This window comes from Hypanus sabinus, chromosome 5, assembly GCF_030144855.1.
Source record: "Hypanus sabinus isolate sHypSab1 chromosome 5, sHypSab1.hap1, whole genome shotgun sequence".
Classification (NCBI taxonomy): domain Eukaryota; kingdom Metazoa; phylum Chordata; class Chondrichthyes; order Myliobatiformes; family Dasyatidae; genus Hypanus; species Hypanus sabinus.
This window is the reverse complement of record NC_082710.1, coordinates 463,940-484,730: the sequence shown is the minus strand read 5'-3', so window position 1 is coordinate 484,730 and position 20,791 is coordinate 463,940. Positions and strand designations below refer to the sequence as shown.

The following is a 20,791-nucleotide window of genomic DNA, read 5'->3' as shown; positions in this document are numbered from 1 at the left end:
TGCATGTTGAAATCCCCCATTACAACTGTAGTATTATCTTTGCGACATGCAAATTTTAGCTCGATTCAACTTGCACCCTATATCCAGGCTACTATTTGGGGGCCTGTAGATTAACTCCCATTGGGGTCTTTTTGCCCTTACAATTTCTCAGTTCTAACCATACTGACTCTATATCTCCTGATTCTATGTCACCCCTCACAAGGGACTGAATTTCATTCCTCACCAGCAGAGCCACCTCACCCCCTCTGCCCACCTGTCTGTCCTTTTGATAGGATGTATATCCTTGAATATTCATTTCCCAGCCTTGGTCCTCTTGCAGCCATGTCTCTGTTATTCCTACAACATCATACTTACCAACTTCCAACTGAGCTTCAAGCTCATCCACTTTATTTCTTATACTTTGTGCATTCATATATAATACTTTTAATCCATTACTCCTCTCGCTTCTCACATCAGTCCCTATTGCACTTGGCCATACTCTCCGATCCCTTCCAGAGCTTTCTGCACCGTCAATTCTATTGTCTTTCTTAACTTTTCTTATTCTCTCTATCCCTTTAACTCCATCCTTATATTTCCATTTCGTCTCCTCCCCCCCACTTATTAGTTTAAACACGCCTGTGTAGCAGTGGCAAACCTAGGGAATGAGATTGCAAAGGGAGCTCAAAAAGGCATATAATATGGCTAATGACCAGATTGTAATGGTGGATTGGAGGTGAGGATGACAGCAGAGCAAAGGTGGTTGAAGTTTTTGGGAATAGTTCACAAGGTGCAGGATAGATATGTCCCACAGAAGATGAAGTTCTCAAATGGCAGAGCTAGGCAACCATGGCTGACAAGGGAAGTTAAGGACTGCATAAAAGAAGGAAAGGGCAGATAAGGTAGCAAAAGTGAGTGGGAAGTTGGATGATTGGGAAGTTTTTAAGATCCAACAAAAGGCAACTCCAAAAAAAACTCCAAGGTGAAATATAAGGGCAAACTAGCTAATAATATAAAGCAGAATACCAGAAGATTTTTCAGTTATATAAAGAGTAAAATGGAGGTAAGAGTTGATATTGTACTACAGAAAAATGATGCAGGTAAGGTAGTAATGGGGCCTAAGAAATGGCAGATGAACTTAATGGGTACTTTGCATCAGTCTTCATTGTGGAAGACAGTAGCAGTGTGCCAGAGGTCCGTGAGTGTCAGGGAGCAGGAGTGAGTGCCGTTGCTATTACAAAGGAAAAAGTGCTAGGCAACCTCGAAGGTCTTAAGGTGAATAAGTCACCTGAAGCAGATGGACTACATCCTAGAGTCCTGAAAGAAGTTGCTGAAGAGATAACAGATGCATTGGTCATGATCTTTTAAGAATCATTTGATTCTGGCATGCTCCCAGAGGACTGGAAGATTGCAAATGTCACACCATTTTTTAAGAAGGGAGGAAAGCAAAAGAAAGGAAATCATAGGCTGGTTAGCTTAACCTCAGTGGTTGTGAAAGTGTTGGAGTCTATTGTTAAGGATAAGGTTTCAGGGTACTTGGAGACTAATGGAAAAATAAGTCAGTCAGCATGGTTCCTGTAAAGGGTAATTTTGCCTAACAAATTTGTTAGAATTCTTCAAGGAAGTAATAAGCAGGATGGATAAAGGAGAGGCAGTAGATGTCATTTACTTGGATTTTCAGAAGGAATATGATAAGATACCACACATGAGGTTGCTTAACAAGATAAAATCCTAAGCATTAAAGGAAAGATACTAGCATGGATGGAGGGATGGCTAATAGGCAGGAGGCAACAAGTGGAAATAAAGGACACATTTTCTGGTTGTCTCCCAGGGATCAGTGGTGTTCCTCGGGGTTAGTATTGGGATGGCTATTTTTCACTGTCAATTATTTGGATGATAGACGATGGCTTTGTGGCAAAGCTTGCAGATGATACAAAGACAGGTGCAGGGGTCAGTAATGTTGAGGAAGCAACACAATTGCAACAAGACTTAGACAGATTGGAAAATGGGCAAATAAGTAGCAGATGGAATACAGTGTTGGAAAATATATGATAATGCATTTTGGTTAAAGGAACAATAGTACGGACTATGGGAGGAGGAGCAGAATACTGATGGCGCTAAACAGTGACTCCTTTGCTTGCATCTTCGGAAACAGCTCTATTTCCATTTTTAATATCTTTAATTTTCCCTTTCAGCATTCTTTTGAAGACCCTGACCTGGAATTACATACTGACTTTAGTACTTCGCGGTAATGAGACTCGCTTTCGGGATTTCATAACTGGTCATTGTTCGGCAGGCCAAGGGCTCAGCCTAAGAGTCCGGCTCAGATTTGGAAGCATAGGGTCTCAGAGCTCTGGAGATGGGCAGATCAAGTGTCGGTGTCATGGCAGGAGACCCATGTGTCATCGGGGAGTTGTAATATCTATGGCTGTGTGCCTGGATACCCAAGAGCTTTGAGATCTTCAGGCACAAGGTTCAAAAAAAGCTATGTAACAGATTTTTAACATAGTAAACAAGCAAGTTGTTTGTTATGTCTCCTTACTCACTGAGAAAATGGAGACACCTCCTTCTCCCTTATTAGGGAGAGAGAGAGGGCCTGTGGTATGTTGTATACTGGGTGAAATGCGAAGTCTTTGGGGTACCTGCAAGTCTGTGATTTTGCTATTGCTTTGCTCATGCTTGAGTGCTTGATGGTGGGTGCCAATGCATTTTTTTGCTGGTGGAGGAGGAGAGATTGTTGCTCGCTGCCGCTTAAGTGTGGAGGGGGGAGCTGAGGGGGACTTTGGGGTTCTTACATTTAACTCATTCCTTGCTCATTCTTTGGGGCACTTCTCTGTTTTTGTGGATGGTTGCAAAGAAAAATGCATTTCAGGATGTATATCGTATACATTTCTCCGACATTAACTTGGACCTTTGAACCTTTGACTATTATCTAAATGGGGAGAATGTTCAAACATCAGAAGTACAGAGGAATGTGAAAGTTTTCATGCAAGACTCACAGAAGGTTAATTTGCAGGTTGAGTCTGTGGTAAAGAAGGTAAATGCAATATTGCCATTTATTTCAAGGGGAATAGAATGTAAAAGCAAGGAGATAATGCTGGGGCTTTGTAAGCCTCAAGCTGCACTTGGAGCATTGTCAACAGTTTTGGGCCCCCATCTCAGAAAGGATATGCTGCCATTAGAGAAAGTCCAGAGGAGGTTCATGAGGATGATTTCAGGAATGAAAGAGATAGCATATGAGGAGCATTTGGCAGCTTTGGGCCTGTATTCACTGGAATTTTGAAGAAAGTGAGGGGATTTCATTGAAACCTACTGAATGTTGAAAGAACTAGGTAAGGTGGTTGTAGAGAGGATGTTTCCTCTGGTGGGGGTATCCAGAACTAGAGGGCACAGCCTCAAAATTGAAGAGTGATCTTTTAGAAAAGATATAAGGAGAAATTTTTCTAGCCAAAGAATAGTGAATATGTGGAATGCTCTACCACAGAATGCGGTGGAGGCCAAGTCTATGAGTACATTTATGGCACAAGTGATAGTTTCCTGATTGGTCAAAGCATCAGAGGATATGGTGAGAAAGCAAGTGCATGGGGTTGAGTGGAATCCTAGAGCAGTCATGATGGAATGGCAGAGCAGACTCAGTGAGCTGAATGGCCTAATTCTGCTCTTATTTCTTAAGGTCTTATGGTCTTGCTACATATTTGTACCAATGACATAGGTAGACAAGGTGAGGAGGCTCCGAAGTGAGATTTTAGGGAGCTAGATAGAAAGCTGAAACATAGGACCTCTGGGGCAGTAATCTTTGGACTGTGCCCTTTGCTAAGCATCAATGAGGATAAGAATAGGATAATTTGGCTGGTTGAAGAAATGGTGCAGGAGGCAGGTGTTCAGATTTATGGATCCTTGGGATCTCTTCTGGGGAAAGTGTGACCCATACAAAGGGATTGGTTATACCCGAACCTGAGGGGGCTAATATCCTTGTGGATGGCTTTACTAGAGATGTTCGTGAGTTTTTAACTAATTTGGCAGGGGGATGGAACCTCAGTGATAGTGTAGACGATGAGGTAGTTGGTTTTCAAACAGAGCCAGTGTGTAGTGAGACTACTAGCAAGGAGAGGCTTATGATAGGGCAAAATTGGAGTCAACAGGATGAGTTGCAATATAAAACATGGGCAAAATCAAAAAGGATGAATACAGGACTGAGGTGTTATATTTGAATGCATATGGAATAAGGTAGATGAACTGTTATAGATTGGCAGGTATGATGTTGTGGGCATCACTAACTCACGGATGAAAGAAGATTATAGCTGGGAGCTTAACGTCCAAGGATACACATTGTATTGAAAGGACAGGCAGGTAGGCAGAGGAGGAGGTATAGCTCTGTTGATAGAAAATGAAATCAGATCATTAGAAAGCAGCGACGTGGAGTCAGAAGATGTTGAATCATTGTGGGTAGACCTAAGGTTCTATAAGTGTAAAAAGATGCAGATGAGAGTTATATACAGAACCCTAAACAGTAGTAACAACATGGTCTACAGATTACAAAGAGAGATAGAAAATGCAGTCCAAAAGGGCAATGTTACAATGGCCATGAGGGATTTCAATAGTGGGTAGTTTTGGGAAGTATTCCACAGGCAAGATAACACATTCATGTATAGCAAGAAAAGTTAAAGCTGACATAAAAGTCAAAGAGAAGGCATGAAACATAACAACAATTAGTGGGAAGTCAGAGGATTAGGAAGCTTTTAAATACCAACAGAAAGCAACTGAAAAAGTCCTTAAGAAGGAAAAGATGGAATACAACAATAAGCTAGCCAATAATATTAAAGAGAGTACCAAGTTTCTTCAGATTCAGAAAGAATAAAAGAGAGGTGAGTGGCTATCAGCCCATGGAAAATTAAGCTGGAGAGGTGGAAGGTGGGGGACAAGGAAACAGCATACAAACTGAATAAGTATTTTGCATCACAAACAAGAGAAAATCTGCAGATGCTGGAAGTCTGAGCATGTACACAAAATGCTGGAGGAACTCAGCAGGCCAGGCAGCATCTATGGAAAAAAGTACAGTCGAAGTTTTGGGCAGAAATTATGCTGCTTGACCTGCTGAGCTCCTCCAGCATTTTGTGCGTATTGCAAGTATTTTGCATCATTCTTCACTGTGAAAGACACTAACCGTACGCTGGAAGTTCATGTGTGTCAGGAGTCAGTGTGTGAAGTTGCCATTACTCGGGAGAAGTTCTTGGAAACTGAAAGGTCTGATGGTAGATAAGCCACTTGGATTAGACTGTGTACACCCCAGAGTTCTGAAAGAGGTGGCTGAAGAGATTGAGGAGGCATTAGTAATGATCTTTCAAGAATCACTCCATTCTGGAATTGTTCTGAAAGCCTGGAAAATTGCAAATGTCACTCTCTTTTCTGAAAGGGAGAGAGACAGAAGAAAAGAAATTATAGGCCAGTTAGTCTGACCTCAGTGGTTGGAAAGATGTTGAAGTTGTTTGTTAAGGGTATGTTTTAAGGGTACTTAGAGGCACATGACAAAATAGGCCGTAGTCAGTATGGTCTCCTCAAGGGAAATTTTTGCTTGTTAAATCTGTTGGAATTCTTTGAAGAAATAACAAGAAGGATAGACAAAGGAGAATCGGTGGATGTTGTGCATGTGGATTTCCAGAAGGCCTTTCACAAGGTGCCACTAAAGAGGCTACTTAACAAGTTAAGAGCCCATGGTATTACAGGGAAGATACTAGCATGGATAAAGCAATGGCTGACTGGCAGGAGGCAAGAGTGGGAATAAAGGAAGCTTTTCCTGGTTGGCTGCCGGTGAGTAGTGTTTCACGGGGTCTTGTTGGGTCTGCTTCTTTTTAAGCTATATGTTAATGACTTGGATGACAGAATTGATGGTTTTCTTGCAAAGTTTGCGGACAATGCAGGGACAGATAGATGGAGAGACAGTAGTTTTGATCAAAGAGAGAGAGTACAGAAGGACAGACAGATGAGGAGAATGGACAATAAAGTGGTAGATGAAGTACAATGTCAGGAGGTGTATGGTTATGCACTTCAATAGAAGAAATAAAAGCATAAATTATTTTCTTAATGGAGACAAAATTCAAAAATCTAAGGCACAAAGTGACTTGGGTGTCCTTGTGCAGGATTCCCTAAAGATTTATTTGTAAGTTGAGACTGTGGATGAGGAAAGCAAATGAGATGTAGCTTTTATTTCAAAAGGACTAGAAGTTAAAAGCAAGGATGTAATGTTGAGACTTTATAAAGCACTGGTGAGGCTTCATGGATTATTGTGAGCAGTTTTGGGTCCCTTATCTTAGAAAGGATGTTCTGAAGCTGGAGAAGGTTCAAAGGAGATTGACGAAAATTATTCCAGAATTGAATGGCTTGTCGTATGAAAAACATTTGATGGCTCTGGGCCTGTATTCATGAGAATTCAGAAGAATGAGGGGTGACTTAATTGAAATCTAATAAATGTTGAAAGGTCTCAGTAGAATGGATATGGAGCGGATGCAGGAGAGTTTAGAACCAGAGGACACAGCCTAACAATAGAGGGGCATCCTTAGAGATTGGAGATGAGAAGAAATTTCTTTAACCAAAGAGCAGTGAATCTGTGGAATTCATTGCCACAGACAACTGTGGAGGCAAAGTCTTTATGTATATTTAAGACAGATTCTGATAGATTCTTGATCGGTCAGGATACGATCAGATATGGGGAGAAGGCAAGGAGACTGGGACTAAGAGGGAAAATAGATCAGCCTTGATGAAATGGCGAAGCTGACTTGATGGGCCAAATGGCCTAATGCTGCTCCTATATCTTATGGTTTTATGGTCTTAATGAGAGTAAAACATTGAAAACATATTGATATGTAAGTTGATCCCAAAAGAAAGATGAAAAACTAGCTTTATTTGAAAACTGATTAAAGAAGAATTTGAAATGATGTTTTTATTAAGCACATTTACACTCACGGATGAATATTGAGGTTTAATTTATTGTAGACCACAAAACCATAAGACATAGGAGCAGAATTAGGCCATTTGGTTCATCATGTCTGCTCTGCCATTCAGTCATGGCTGTTCTTTTTTTCCCTTCCTCATCCCCACTCCCTGGCCTTCTCCTCATAACCTTTGATGCCATATCCAATCAAGAACCTATCAAGCTCTGCCTTAAATATACCCAATGATCTGGTCTCCACAGCTGCTTGTGGTAATAAATTCCACCAATTCTCCACCCTCTGGCTAAAGAAATTTTTCCACATCACTGTTTTAAATGGACATCCCTCTATCTTGAGGCTGTGCCCTCTTGTCTGAGACTCCTCCACCAAGGGAAACATCCTTTCCACATCTACTCTATCAAGGCCTTTCAACATCCAAAAGTTTTCAATGAGATCCCCCCTCATCCTTCTAAATTCCAGCAACTACAGACCCAGAAGCATCAGACATTCCTCGTATGATAACTCTTTCATTCCTGGAATCATCCTTCTCAACCTTCCCAGAATCCTCTCCAATGCCAGCACTTCTTCTCTTAGATTAAGGGCCCAAAGCTGTTAACAATACTCAAGGTGATGCTTCACCAGTGCCTTATAAAACCTCAGCATCATTTCCCAGCTCTTGTATTCTAGACCACTTGAAATGAATGCTAACATTGCATTTGCCTTCCTCACCACCAATTCTACTTGCAAGTTAACCTTTAAGGTGGTTTGCACAAGGACTCCCAAGCCCCTTTGCACCTCAGATTTTTGGGATTTTCTCCCCATTTAGAAAATAGTCTGAACATTTATTTCTACTACCAAAGTTCATGACCATGCGTTTTCCAATATTGTATTTGCCACTCTCTTGCCCATTTTCCTAATCTGTCTAAGTCCTTCTGTAGCCTACCTGTTTCCTCAACACTATGTGCCTCTCCACCAATCTTCATGTCATCAGCAAACTTGGCAACAAAGCCATCCATTCCATCATTTAAATCATCATATGGAGCATAAAAAGAAGCAGTCCCAACACCGACCTCTGCGTAACACCACTAGTCATTGGCAGCCAACTAGAAAAGGATCCTTTCATTCCCACTTGTTGCCTCCTACCAATCAGCCAATGCTCGAACCTGTAATATCATGGGCTCTTAACTTGGTAAGCAACCTCATGTGTGGCAGCTTGTCAAAGGCATTCTGACTGTCCAAGTAAACATCCACTACTTCCCCTTATCTATCCTACTTGTAATCTCCTCAAAGAATTTCAACAGGTTCCTCAGGCAAGACTTTCTTTTAAGAAAACCATGCTGAAATTGTCCCATCTAGTCCTGTGTCACCACCTCATCCTTAACAATTGACTCCAACACCTTCCCAACCACTGAGGTCAGGCTAACTGTTCTATAATTTCCTTTCTGCTGCCTCCCTCCTCCTTTAAAGAGTGGAGTGACATTTGCAAATTTCCATTCCTCTGGAACCATGCCAGAGTCCAATGGTTTTGAAAGCTCATACTAATGCCTCCATAATCTCTACTGCTGCCTCTTTCAGAACCCTAGGCACAATTCACCTGGTCTGGGTGACCTATGTACCCTTTCGTCTTTCAGCTATCTAAGCACGTTCTCTCTTGTAATAGTAACTGCACTCACTTTTCTTCCTTCACACACTTCAACACCTGTCTCACTTGCTTGTGTCTTCCACAATGAAAACTGATGCAAAATACTCATTTAGTCCATCTGCCATCTCCTTGTATATCTGTTGTCAAGTTTTCAGTGAGCAGTTGCATGTGCTTAAGGCTAAAATGTCTACTTCCTCTGTTCCTGAATCTGACTATCCTATTATGTTCTTTCATTTTGTCAAATCATCTCAGAAGTGCCATCAGGATTTCTTTGTCTAACCCCTCCAAACCCCTTATTTCTAGATGAGTTTCACAGAGCAGTTGCCATTGATCTCCTTAATTTCTGACAAAAGAGGTGAAACACTCTCAGAATGAAGACATATTTCTTGTGAAATACCTTTGTTTAAGGAATGTAAATTAAAACATTAATTACTTTTGAAAGCAGTGAGCAGCAGAGATGAGCCAACTGTCAGAGATGATGGAAGCACCGCACGCATGAGATCCAATCTGGAGACTAACTTGCCAGGGCCATTCACCACTTTCCGAGTTTGTTCCACCAACAATCCTGCTGAATTTCTCAATTCTGGAACCACAGGCTAGAAATGGTACAGAGATGTTTAGTTCTGATGTGATCATTTCAAAGGACATATTGGCACATGTGTGTAGGATTTTTGAGTCTTGTCAGTCCTTCAGTACAGGTTGAAAAAAGGCAAGTCTACAATGCATACTCATGGTAATCCATGCATTTTAGTTCTTGTGCAGACTCTGACAATCTCTTTGTAAGGGCTATCTTGTTGTTTGTACTGTTGGTATTCATATTGGAAGTCTATTTCAGTGCAACATTTTGCTGATGTTGATACATTCAATATTCTGTGTAACAGTGCAGTTAAACTGCAAGTGAGCGACAGCTGTGGTAAATTAGATGCATTTAATTTGTGGATCAAGGACTAATGTGACATTTTCTTAGGAGGCTAAAGCAAATTATTTTTGAAAGTAAAAATACTGTAGATTCTGGAAAATAGGTGATTATTACACACAATCATATGAGTGATTTCACAGACTAATATTTGGGACATAATTTCACACGACTCCATTGAACACAGCATTGTGTGTCATTATAGAGAAGTACATCACACCAACCTTTGTGTGGCAGATGGAGTATAATGTTGGTAAATGTGAGGTCATCCACTTTGGAAGGGAAAAATGAAAGAGCAGATTATTACTTATATGATAAAGGATTGTAGCATGCTGCTGTGCAGAGGGAATGGGGAGTGTTTGTGCATGGATTGCAGAAGTTTAATTTGCAGGTGCAGCAGGCTATCGAGAATATGACCAAGCAAGTCGTGTATAGAAAGTGTGTATGGAACTGGAGGAGACAGCAGAGATACTTAATGAATACTTTGCTTCAGTATTCACTACAGAAAAGGACCTTGGCGATTGTAGGGATGATTTGCGGTGGATTGACAAGCTTGAGCATATAGACACTAAGAAAGAGGTTGTGCTAGAATTTTGGAAGCAACAAATTGTACCCCAGGCTACTGTGGGAGGTGAGGGGGAGAATGCTGAGCCTCTGGCAATGATCTCGGCATCATCAATGGGGATGGGAGAGGTTTCCGGAGGATTGGAGGGTTGCAGATGTTGCTGCCTTATTCAAGAAAGGGAGTAGAGATAGCCCAGAAAATTATAGACCAGTAAGTCTTACTTCAGTGGTTGGTGTTGTTGGAAAAGATCCTGAGTGGCAGGATTTATGAACATTTGGAGTGGCATAATATGATTAGGAACACTCAACATGGCTTTGTGAAAGGCAGGTCATGCCTTACGAGCAATCACGAGGAAATCTGCAGATGCTGGAAATTCAAACAACACACAAAATGCTGGTGGAACTCAGCAGGCCAGGCAGCATCTATAAGGAGAAGCGCTGTCGACGTTTCGGACCGAGACCCTTCGTCAGGACTAACTGAAAGGAAAGATACTGAGAGATTTGAAAGTAGTGGGGGGAGGGGGAAATGCAAAACTATAGGAGAAGACTGGAGGGGGTGGGATGAAGCTAAGAGCTGGAAAGGTGATTGGCGAAAGTGATACAGAGATGGCGAAGGATCATGGGACCGGAGGCCTCAGGAGAAAGAAAGGAAGAGGGGGAAGCACCAGAGGGAGATGGAGAACAGGCAGAGTGATGGGCAGAGAGAGAGAAAAAAACAAACAAATAAATATTGTCAGGGATGGGGTAAGAAGGGGAGGAGTGGCATTAACAGAAGTTAGAGAAGTCAATGTTCATGCCATAAGGTTGGAGGCTACCCAGCCAGTATATAAGGTGTTGTTCCTCCAACCTGAGTGTCTTACCTTATGAGCCTGAGTGAATTTTTTGAGGATGTGACTAAACACAATGATGAAGGTAGAGCAGTAGATGTAGTGTATATGGATTTCAGCAAGGCATTTGATAAGGTACCCCATGTAAGGCTTATTGAGAAAGTAAGGAGGCATGGGATCTAAGAAGACCTTGCTTTGTGAATCCAGAATTGGCTTGCCCACAGAAGGCAAAAAGTGGTTGTAGATGGGTCATATTCTGCATGGAGGTCACTGACCAGTTGTGTGCCTCAGGGATCTGTTCTGGGACCCCTTTTCTTTGTGATTTTTATAAATGACCTGGATGAGAAAGAGGAGGGATGGATTAGTAAATTTGTTGATGATACAAAGGTTGGGGGTACTGTGGATAGTGTGGAGGGCTTTCAGAGGTTACAGCTGGACATCGATAGGCTACAAAACTGGGCTGATAAGTGGCAGATGGAGTTCAACCCAGAACAGTGTGAGGTGGTTCATTTTGGTAGGCCAAATATGATGGCAGAATATCATATTAATGGTAAGACTCTTTGCAGTGTGGAGGATCGGAGGGTCTTGGGGTCCAAGTCCATAAGACACTCAAAGCTGCTACAGAGGTTGACTCTGTGGCTTAGAAGGCATACAGTGCATTGGCCTTCATCAACTGTGGGATTGAGCTTAAGAACCAAGAGGTAATGTTGTAGCTATATAGGACTCTGGTCAGACCCCACTTGGAGTACTGCACTCAGTTCTGGTCACCTCACTACAGGAAGAATGTGGAAACTAAAGAAAGGGTGCAGAGGAGATTTACAAGAATGTTGCCTTGATTGGGGAGCATGCCTTATGAGAATAGGTTGAGTGAACGTGGCCTTTTCTGCTTGGAGTAACAGAGGAAGAGAAGTGATAGTGTATAAGATGATGAGAGGCATTGATCGTATGAATAGTCAGAGGATATTTCCCAGGGCTGAAATGGGTAACACGAGAGGGCACAGTTTTAAGGTGCTTGGAAGTAGGTACAGAAGAGATGTCAGGGTTAAGTTTTTTTTACGCAGAGAGTGGTGAGTGCATGGAATAGGCTCCTCATAGTCACCTCACCGGCGACCGTGGTGGAGGCAGATACAATAGGGTCTTTTAAAAGACTCCAGGATAGGTACATGGAGCTTAGAAAAGTAGAGGGTTATGGGTAGCCCTAGGTAAATTCTAAAATGAGAACATGTTCAGCACAGCATTGTGAGCCAAAGGGCCTGTAATGTGCTGTAGGCTTTCTACGTTTCTAAGAGGGCAAATGGAACGTTGGCCTTCATTGCTACGGGGATTGAATTTAAGAACAGGGAGTTTATGCAACTGTACAGGCTACTGGTGAGACCGCACCTTGGTTACTGCATGGAGTTCTGGTCTCCTTACTTGAGGAAGGATATACTCCACTTTGGAGGCAGTGCAGAGAAGGATCACCAAGTTGATTCCAGAGATGAGGGGGTGAGACTATGAGGAGCGATTGGGTCACCTGGGACTGTACTCGCTGGAATTCAGAAGAATGAGGGGAGATCTTATAGAAACATCTATAATTATGAAAGAGATACATAAGATAGAGGCAGGAAAGTTGTTTCAATTCATAGGTGAGACTAGAACTAGGGGACATAGCCTCAGGATTCAGGCAAGTAAGGATGGAGATGATGAGGAACTGCTTTTCCCAGAGAGTGGTGAATCCATGGAATTCTCTGCCCAGTGAAGCAGTGAAGGCTACCTCTGTAAATATATTTAAGGCAAAGTTGCATAGATTTGTATAGACTCCTTGGCCAGATCAGCCATGATCTTATTGAAGGCAGAAAAGGTTTGATGGGGCAGATGGCCTACTACTGCTCCTATTTCTTATGCTCTTTTGCTTGCTCCTCACTGTGGACAACAACATAGATATCCTGAGACACACGACATTTTGCAGATGTTGAAAATCTTGAGCAATACACACACAAAAAACAATGGAGGTACTCAAGGGGTGGGTCAGGCAGCATCTTTGAAGGAAAATAAACAGTCCAGCATTGTATATGTGTTGATATAAATATCCTGATGATAGCAGATGGACTGGTTTCATACAATGTGACAGAACTTATAAAATCCTAACTACAAGGGTCAGGTAGGGGTTGGTAGGTTACTGGAGGATCCAATAAGCCGAGAGGGAGGGGTAGATGAAATGGTAGTCTTGGGGTCCGAGTCCATAGGACACTCAAAGCTGCTATGCAGTTTGACTCTGTAGTTAAGAAGGCATACAGTGTGTTGGCCTTCATCAATCGTGGAATTAAGTTTAAGAGCCATGAGGTAACGTTGCATCAAATAGGACCCTAGTCAAACCCCACTTGGAGTACTGTGCTCAATTCTGGTCACCTCACTACAGGAAGGACCTGGAAACCATAGAAAGGGTGCAGAGGAGATTTACAAAAATTTTGCCTGTATTGGGGAGCATGCCTTATGAGAACAGGTTGAGTGAACTTGGCCTTTTCTCCTTGGAGCGACGGAGGATGAGAGGCGACCTAATAGAGGTGTACAAGATAATGAGAGACATTGATCATGTTGATAGTCAGAGGCTTTTACCCAGGGGTGAAATGGCTAACACGAGAGGGCATAGTTTTAAGGTGCTTGGAAGTAGGTATTGAGGAGATGTCAGGGGTAAGTTTTTTACACAGAATAGTGAGTGCATAGAATGGTCTGCCAGCGGCAAAGGTGGAGGCAGAAATGATAGGGTCTTTTAAGAGACTCCTGGATGGGTATATTTAGCTTAGAAAAATAGAGGGCTATGGGTAAGCATAGGTAGTTCTAAGGTAAGAACATGTTCAGCCCAGCTTTGTGAGCCAAAGGGCCTGTATTGTATTGTAGGTTTTCTATGTTTCTAGTCTAGGGAAACAGCAGTGGTGATCATAGGTAGAGACAGATAAGGTGAAAAAAATAAAGGGGGCAGGTGAAGCCTTGTGAGGGAAAGAATGGCAGGAAGGAGAGACTGGAAGGTTGCAAATGGAGGCAGAAGAGGTTTCAGATTCCAGAATTTGATAAGTGAAACAAGACGAGGGAGGAACAATCGCCAGGTGGAACAAGTGGGGAGGGGAGTAGGAGTCCCAGTAGCCTAAGGGTTTGGTTGATAAGCAGGTCAAAACAAAAGTTTAGATGGTTAAGGAAAGTGAATTTGTGGAAATCATTGGATACAATTAACCATAAAACCAAAGACCATAAGATATAGGAGCAGAATTAGGTCATTAAGCCTATTGAGTCTGCTCTGTCATTTCATCATGGCTGATCCAATTTTCCTCTCAGCCCCAATCTTCTGCATTCTCCCCATATCCTTTCAGGCCCTGACCAATTTAGAATCTATCAACCTCTGCCTAAATATAGATAAAGACTTGGCCTACACAGCTGCCTGTGGCAAAGAATTCCACAGATTCACCATTCTCTGGCTAAAGAAATTTGTCCTCATCTCTGTTCTGAAAAGATGCTCCACTATTTTGAGGCTGTGTCCTCTGGTCTTGGACTCTCCCTTTTGGAAAATATACTATCCACATCCGCTCTAACAAGGCCTTTCACCATTCAATACATTTCAATGAGGTTGCCCCTCATTCTTCTGAATTCTAGTAAGTTCATGCCCAAAGACATCAGATGCTCTTCATCTGACAAGCTATTCAATCCTGGAATCATTTTCGTGAACCTCCTTTGAACCCTCTTCAGTTTCAGCACATCCCTTCTAAGATAAGGAGCCCAAAACTGCTCAAACTACTCCAAGTGAGGCTTTATAAAGTATCAACATTACATTCTCAACATTTAAAGTGGAAGTTAATATATTCTTGATTAAGAAGGACATCAAAGGTTATGGGGAGAAAGCAGGAGAAGGGGGTTGATAGGAATGACAAATCACACATGAGAGAATGGAAGAGCTGACTTGATGGGCGGAATAGTCTAATTCCCCTCCAGTGTCTTATGGTCTTATGGAATGCAACTGGGTAATGGGGGACTGTGACTGAGCGAGAACCTGGTTGAAATAGGAAGAGAAAATAAGGTACATAGGATCCTGAAATCCTTACTGTGTCTGATGGGAGGGATTCAAGAGGCATATTTCCTGAAAAATTAGAATATTTCAGATATCCTAGGATAGAAAACCTCATATCAAGAACAGAGATAGTGAAACTGAGAGAGAGATGGTATCCTTTCCAGACCCTGGAAGCGAGGAGGGTGTAGTTGAGATAGCTGTCGGAGCAAGTGTGCTTAGAGTAAATGTCAGTGGATTATTTACCTCCTGAGACGGAGGCAGACAGATTTAGAAAATGGAGAAAGGTGTCTAAAATGGCCCATGTGAGTTGCAATTGGAGTGAAAATTATTATTGACAGCAATAAAATTGACAAGTCTACACAAGTGTAGGAGGCAACAACAATGCAATTCCAGATATAGTAGGAAAGGAATTGGGCATGGTGGCAGAGCAGGTTTGGAACATGGAATGTTTCATATGATCAACAAAATTACAGTCCATGCTAAGGCCTTTGTGAGTGTCCATATCTACACCTATAATTTGTACAAAGTGAGAGGAAAATTGCATGTAATCAAGACTCAATGGCCTACACTAAGACCCAATGGCCAGCATCAAGAACCAACGGCCAGCACCAAAACCCAGTAACCTGCACCAAGATCCAATGGTTTGTGGCATGACTAAATCTCCTGCACCAAGACCCAGTGGTCTGCATCAAGACCCAATGGTCTGCATCAAGATGTATTCTTCTGCTCCAAGACCCAATGGTTTACACCAAGACAGTGTTCTACACCTAGACCCAATGGCCTGCTATTAGACCGGTTGATCTGCACCAAGACTCAGTGACCTGTACCTTGATCCAATAGTCTGCAGCAGGACTAAATCTCCTGCACTAAGACCAGTGGTCTGCACCAAGAACTAGTTTTCTACACAAAGACCCAATGGCCTGCACCAAGAGCCAGTGGCTTGCACCAAGACACCGTGGCCTGAACCATAATACCACCAACTTTCTTCCTTCCTCTGATCCCAACTCTAATCCCTGCTGTGTTTTCACTATTCCCTCTGACCTTCTGATCTCTGAGGCAGAACATTCTATCCTTAGAAAGGGACTCATCTTTGTCCCCCTGCATCTGCACCTCACTGAGTTCTGTGCTCAGCTCGGGATGAGCTCTTCTTCTTTCACCACTGTCTCCAAGTCCACTTCTTTGGCAAGGAATCTACACCTTGCACCAATGACCCCCTTTTCTGTCTCCAATCCTCATCCTCTTCCGGGACACATCACCAACCTAAATGCTCGTTTCTAACTCCTACCCAAGATCTGGCTGTCTGGGTAGGTCCACTCTTTCTGCCTGTCCCTGATCCACTGAACTTATTTCCATCGACTTCATCTCCATTTTATCCCCCTTGGTTCAGATCCTGTCCACTTTCTATTCCCTGATCCTGATCACCTCAGTTTCACCTTGGATGTCCAGTGCCTATATATTTCTATCCTGCATTAGGAGGGCCTTAAAGCTCTCTGCTTCTTTTAGGGCACAGACTCAACCAGTTCCTATCCACCAACACACTCCTCCATCTAGCAGAACTGGTCCTCACCCTCAATAATTTCTCCTTCTGCTCCTCCCACTTTCTTCAAGCCCAAGGTGTAACCATGGACAGTCGTATGGGCCCCAGCTATGCCTGCCTATTCATCGGCTACGTACAACAGTCCATGTTTCAAGCCTACACCAGCATCACCACAAATATTCCTATGGTACACTGATGACTGCCTTGCTGCTGCTTCCTGCACCCATGTTGAGTTCATCAATTTCCTCAACTTTGCTTCCAACTTCCACCCTGCCATCAAATTTACTTTGTCCATTTTTGACACTTCCCTCCCCGACTAGATCTCTCTGTCTCCAACTGTGGAGATATTCTAACTACTGATTTATTTTATAAGCCCATTGGCTCTCCCAGCTATCTTGACTATACCTCTTCCCACTCTGTCACATATAAAAATGCCATTCCCTTTTCTCATTTCCTCTGTCTCCTCTGCATCTGTTCTCAGGATGAGACTTTTCATTCCAGAACAACTGAGATATTGATGATGTTGTCTCCCAGAAGTTGGTAAGGGTCTTCCCGAACCAGAAACTCTGGATCAATATTTCCAAGCAAACAGCACTTACAGCACGGCTTCTAGCTTACACCACTGGAGATCAACTACAGCTCAAGAAAAGCAGCTATGATCTGTACAAAGCTATCAAGGCTGTGAAACAACAACACAGGGAGAAGACTGCGTTAAGATTCACAACAAATAGGACACGTGACTTGTGGCAAAGGCTGCATATCATCGCAGACTTCAAGGCCAAACGTAGTGGTGCTGCCAACATCGATGGCCTCTCTCCCAGATGAGCTCAATCACTTTTATGCTCAGTTCCAAGTCGCTAACTCTGAGCCTCCGAGGAAAGTCTCCGCTATAACCTGCAACCTGGTCATCTCTGAGACTGAAGTACACTGATGTTTCCAATGAGTGGACAGATGCAAGGTTGCAGGACCAGACAGCATCCCAGGGCAGGTACTCAGGATGTGCACAGCACAGCTGGCAGGTGTGTTTACAAATATTTTTAATCTCTCCCTTTCCCAGTGTAGAGTGCCCTTCTGCTTCAAATTATCCACCATTGTCCCTGTACCAAAAAAGACCAAGGTAACATGCCTGAAAGACTGGTGTCCTGTTGCACTCACCTCAATAATAAGCAAATGCTTTGAGAGGCTGGTCAAGAATTACACCTGCAGCTTGCTACCACCCAAAATGGACCCCCTACAATTCGCCTACAACTGATTAGATAGACGATGCAATAGCCACTGTTTTACATACCATCCTTATACATCTGGAGAAGAAGGATGCTTATGTGAGAATGCTGTTCTTGGACTACAGTTCAGCGTTCAACCCATAGTTCCATCCAGGCTTGACAAGAAGCTCAGAGACCTCGGCCTTGACCCGGCCTTGTGCAGCTGGATCCTGGACTTCCTGTCAGATCACTGGCAGGTGGTTAAGAGTGGGCTTCCTCACCTCCAACCCTCTGACTCTCAATACAGGAGCCCCTCAGGGCTGCATACTGAGTCCCCTCCTTTACTCCTGTATACCCATGACTGTATCGCCACCCACAGCTCCAATCTGCTAATTAAATTTGTCAACAACACTACATTGATTGGCCTTATCTCAAACAATAACAGGGTGGCTGACAGGGAGGAAGTCATCTCTCTGACACAGTGGTGTCAAGAAAACAACCTCTCCCTCAATGTCATAAAAACAAAGGAACTGGTTGTGGATTACAGGAGGAATGGAGATGGGCTAACCCCTATTGAGATCAATGGATCTGAGGTTGAGAGGATTAACAGCTTCAAGTTCTTCGGCATCCACATCACTGAAGACCTCGTGGTCTGTACACACCAGCTATGTGGTGAAAAAGGCACAGCAGTACCTCTTTCTCCTCAGACAGTTGAGGAAGTTTGGTATGGGCCCCAAATCTGTAGAACTTTCTACAAGGGCACAATTGAGAGTATCCTGACTAGCTACATCACTGCCTGGTATGGGAACTGTACCTCCCTTAATATTTTAAGAGACTCCTGGATAGGTACATGGAGCTTAGAAAAATATAAGGCTATGGGTAACCCTAGATAATTTCTAAAGCAAGTACATGTACAGCACAGCATTGTGGGCCAAAGGGCCTGCTATTGTGTTGTAGTTTTTCTATTTTTCTATGTAATCACAGGACTCCGCAGAGTGTGGTGCAGACAGCCCAGTGCATCTGTAATTGTGAATGTCCCATGATTCAGGACATTTACAAGACAGGTGTGTAAAAAGGGCTCGTAGTATCATCAGAGACCCAAGCCATCCCAAACACAATCTATTCTAGCTGCTACCATCTGGAAAGCGGAACCGCAGCATTAAAGCCAGGGCCAACAGGCTCTGGGAAAGCTTCTTCCACCAGGCCATCAGACTGATGAACTCACACTGATTTGAGTGTACTCTATGTTACATTGACTGTTCTATTTATTATAAATTACAAACTTTGTATTATAAATTACTATGATTGCACATTGTACATTTAGATGGAGACATAACAAAGATTTTTACTCCTCATGTATGTGATGGATGTAAGAAATAAAGTTAATTGAATTGAATTCAACTCAGTTCAATTCCTCCTTCAAAGAAAAGATCTTCCCTTCCTCTACAATGTATCCTCATCCTGCCATCACACCAGGGATAGGGTTCCTCTTGTCCTCACCTACCACCGCACCAGCCTCCACATCCAGCACGTAATTCTCCTTAACTTCTGGCATCAGCAATGGGATTTAACTACCAAGCATATCTTTTCCTCTCTTCTACTTTCCACTTTCTACAAGGATTGCTCCCCATGCATCTCCAATATCCACTTGTCCTTTCCTACTGATTTCCCTCCTAGCATTTATCCTTGCAGCAAGAACAAGTGCCACACCCACCCCTACACCTTCTCCCTTATCAGAAAAAAGGGCCCCAGAAGGTCCTCCCAGGTATGGCAACACTTCACCTGTGAATGTGTTGGGGTCATCCACTGTATCAAGTGCTCTTGGTGTGGCCTCCTGTGTATCTGTAAGACCCGACATAGACTGGGAGACCACTTCACCTAGCACCTATGCTCCATCTGCCACAAGAATGGGATTTCCTGCTGGTCACCCATTTTAATGCTACTTCCCATCCCCATTGCAACATGTCAATCCATGGCATCCACGACTACCACAATGAGGCTACACTCAGGTTGGAGAAACAACACATATTATGTCTGAGTAGCCTCCAATCTGTTGGCATGAGCATCAATTTCTCAAACTTCCAGTAACTGTCCCCCAGCAGAACTTAGACAAATTGGAAGAATGGATAAATAAGTTGCAGATGGAATACAGTGTTAGGAAATGTATGATAATGTGTTTGGCAAAACGAACAGTAGTGCAGACTATTATCTAAATGGGGAGAATGTTCCAACATCAGAGGTGCAGAGGGACTTGGGAGTTCTCATATAAGACTCACAGAAGGTTAATTTACAGGTTGGGTCTGTAGTAAAGAAAGCAAATGCAATGTTAGTATTTATTTCAAGGGGAATAGAATATAAAAGCAAGGAGATAATGCTGAGCCTTTATGAGACACTGGTCAGGCTGCACTTAGAGTATTGTCAACAGTTTTGGCCCATATTGCAGAAAGAATGTTCAGTCATTAGAGAAAATCTAGAGGAGGTTCACAAGAATGATTCTGGGAATGAAGGGGTTAATAAATGAGCACTATTTGGCTGCTTTGGGCCTGAACTCACTGGAACTTAGAAGAATGTAAGGCATTTCGTTGAAACCTACCTAATGTTGAAAGGTCTAGATCGGGTGGATGTGGAGAGGATGTTTCCTCTGGTGGATGTATCCAGAACTGCAGTGCACAGCCTCAAAATTGAGGAACGACCTTTTAGAACAGAGATAAGGAAGAATTTTCTTAGCCAGAGAGTAGTTAATCTGTGGAATGCTCTGCCATAGACTGCAGTGGAGGACAAGTCTGAGGGTAAATTTAAGGCAGAAATTGATAGTTTCCTGATCGGTCTGAGCATCAAAGGAAATAGCGAGAAGGCAGGTGTAGGTGTAGGCATTGAGTGGGACCTGGGATCAGCCGTAACAAAATGGCCTAATTCTGCTCCAATGTCATATGGTCTTCTGGTCTTATAGATGTTGAAACCTTGGGGGTTGAGTTAAGAAATTGCAAGGGTAAAAGGACCCTGATGGCAGTAATATACAGGCCTCCCAAAAGTAGCTGGAATGTGGACCACAGATTACAATAAGAAATGGAAAAGGCATGTCAAAAGGACAATGTTATGATCATCAGGGAGGATTGTAACATGCAGGTAGATTGGAAAGATCAGGGTGGTAATAGATCTCAAGAG

At 42.9% G+C, this 20,791-nt stretch overlaps 1 protein-coding gene across 1 annotated transcript in view; it reads right to left on the bottom strand.

Moving 5' to 3' along the window:
• LOC132393876 (transmembrane protease serine 11C-like) overlaps positions 1-20,791 on the bottom strand; it is a 125,387-nt gene that overhangs the window by 85,590 nt on the left and 19,006 nt on the right. The window contains exon 3 of the mRNA XM_059969280.1: positions 8,978-9,140. Within this exon, the coding sequence (XP_059825263.1) occupies positions 8,978-9,140 (163 nt within the window). The remainder of the gene's footprint in view (positions 1-8,977; positions 9,141-20,791) is intronic.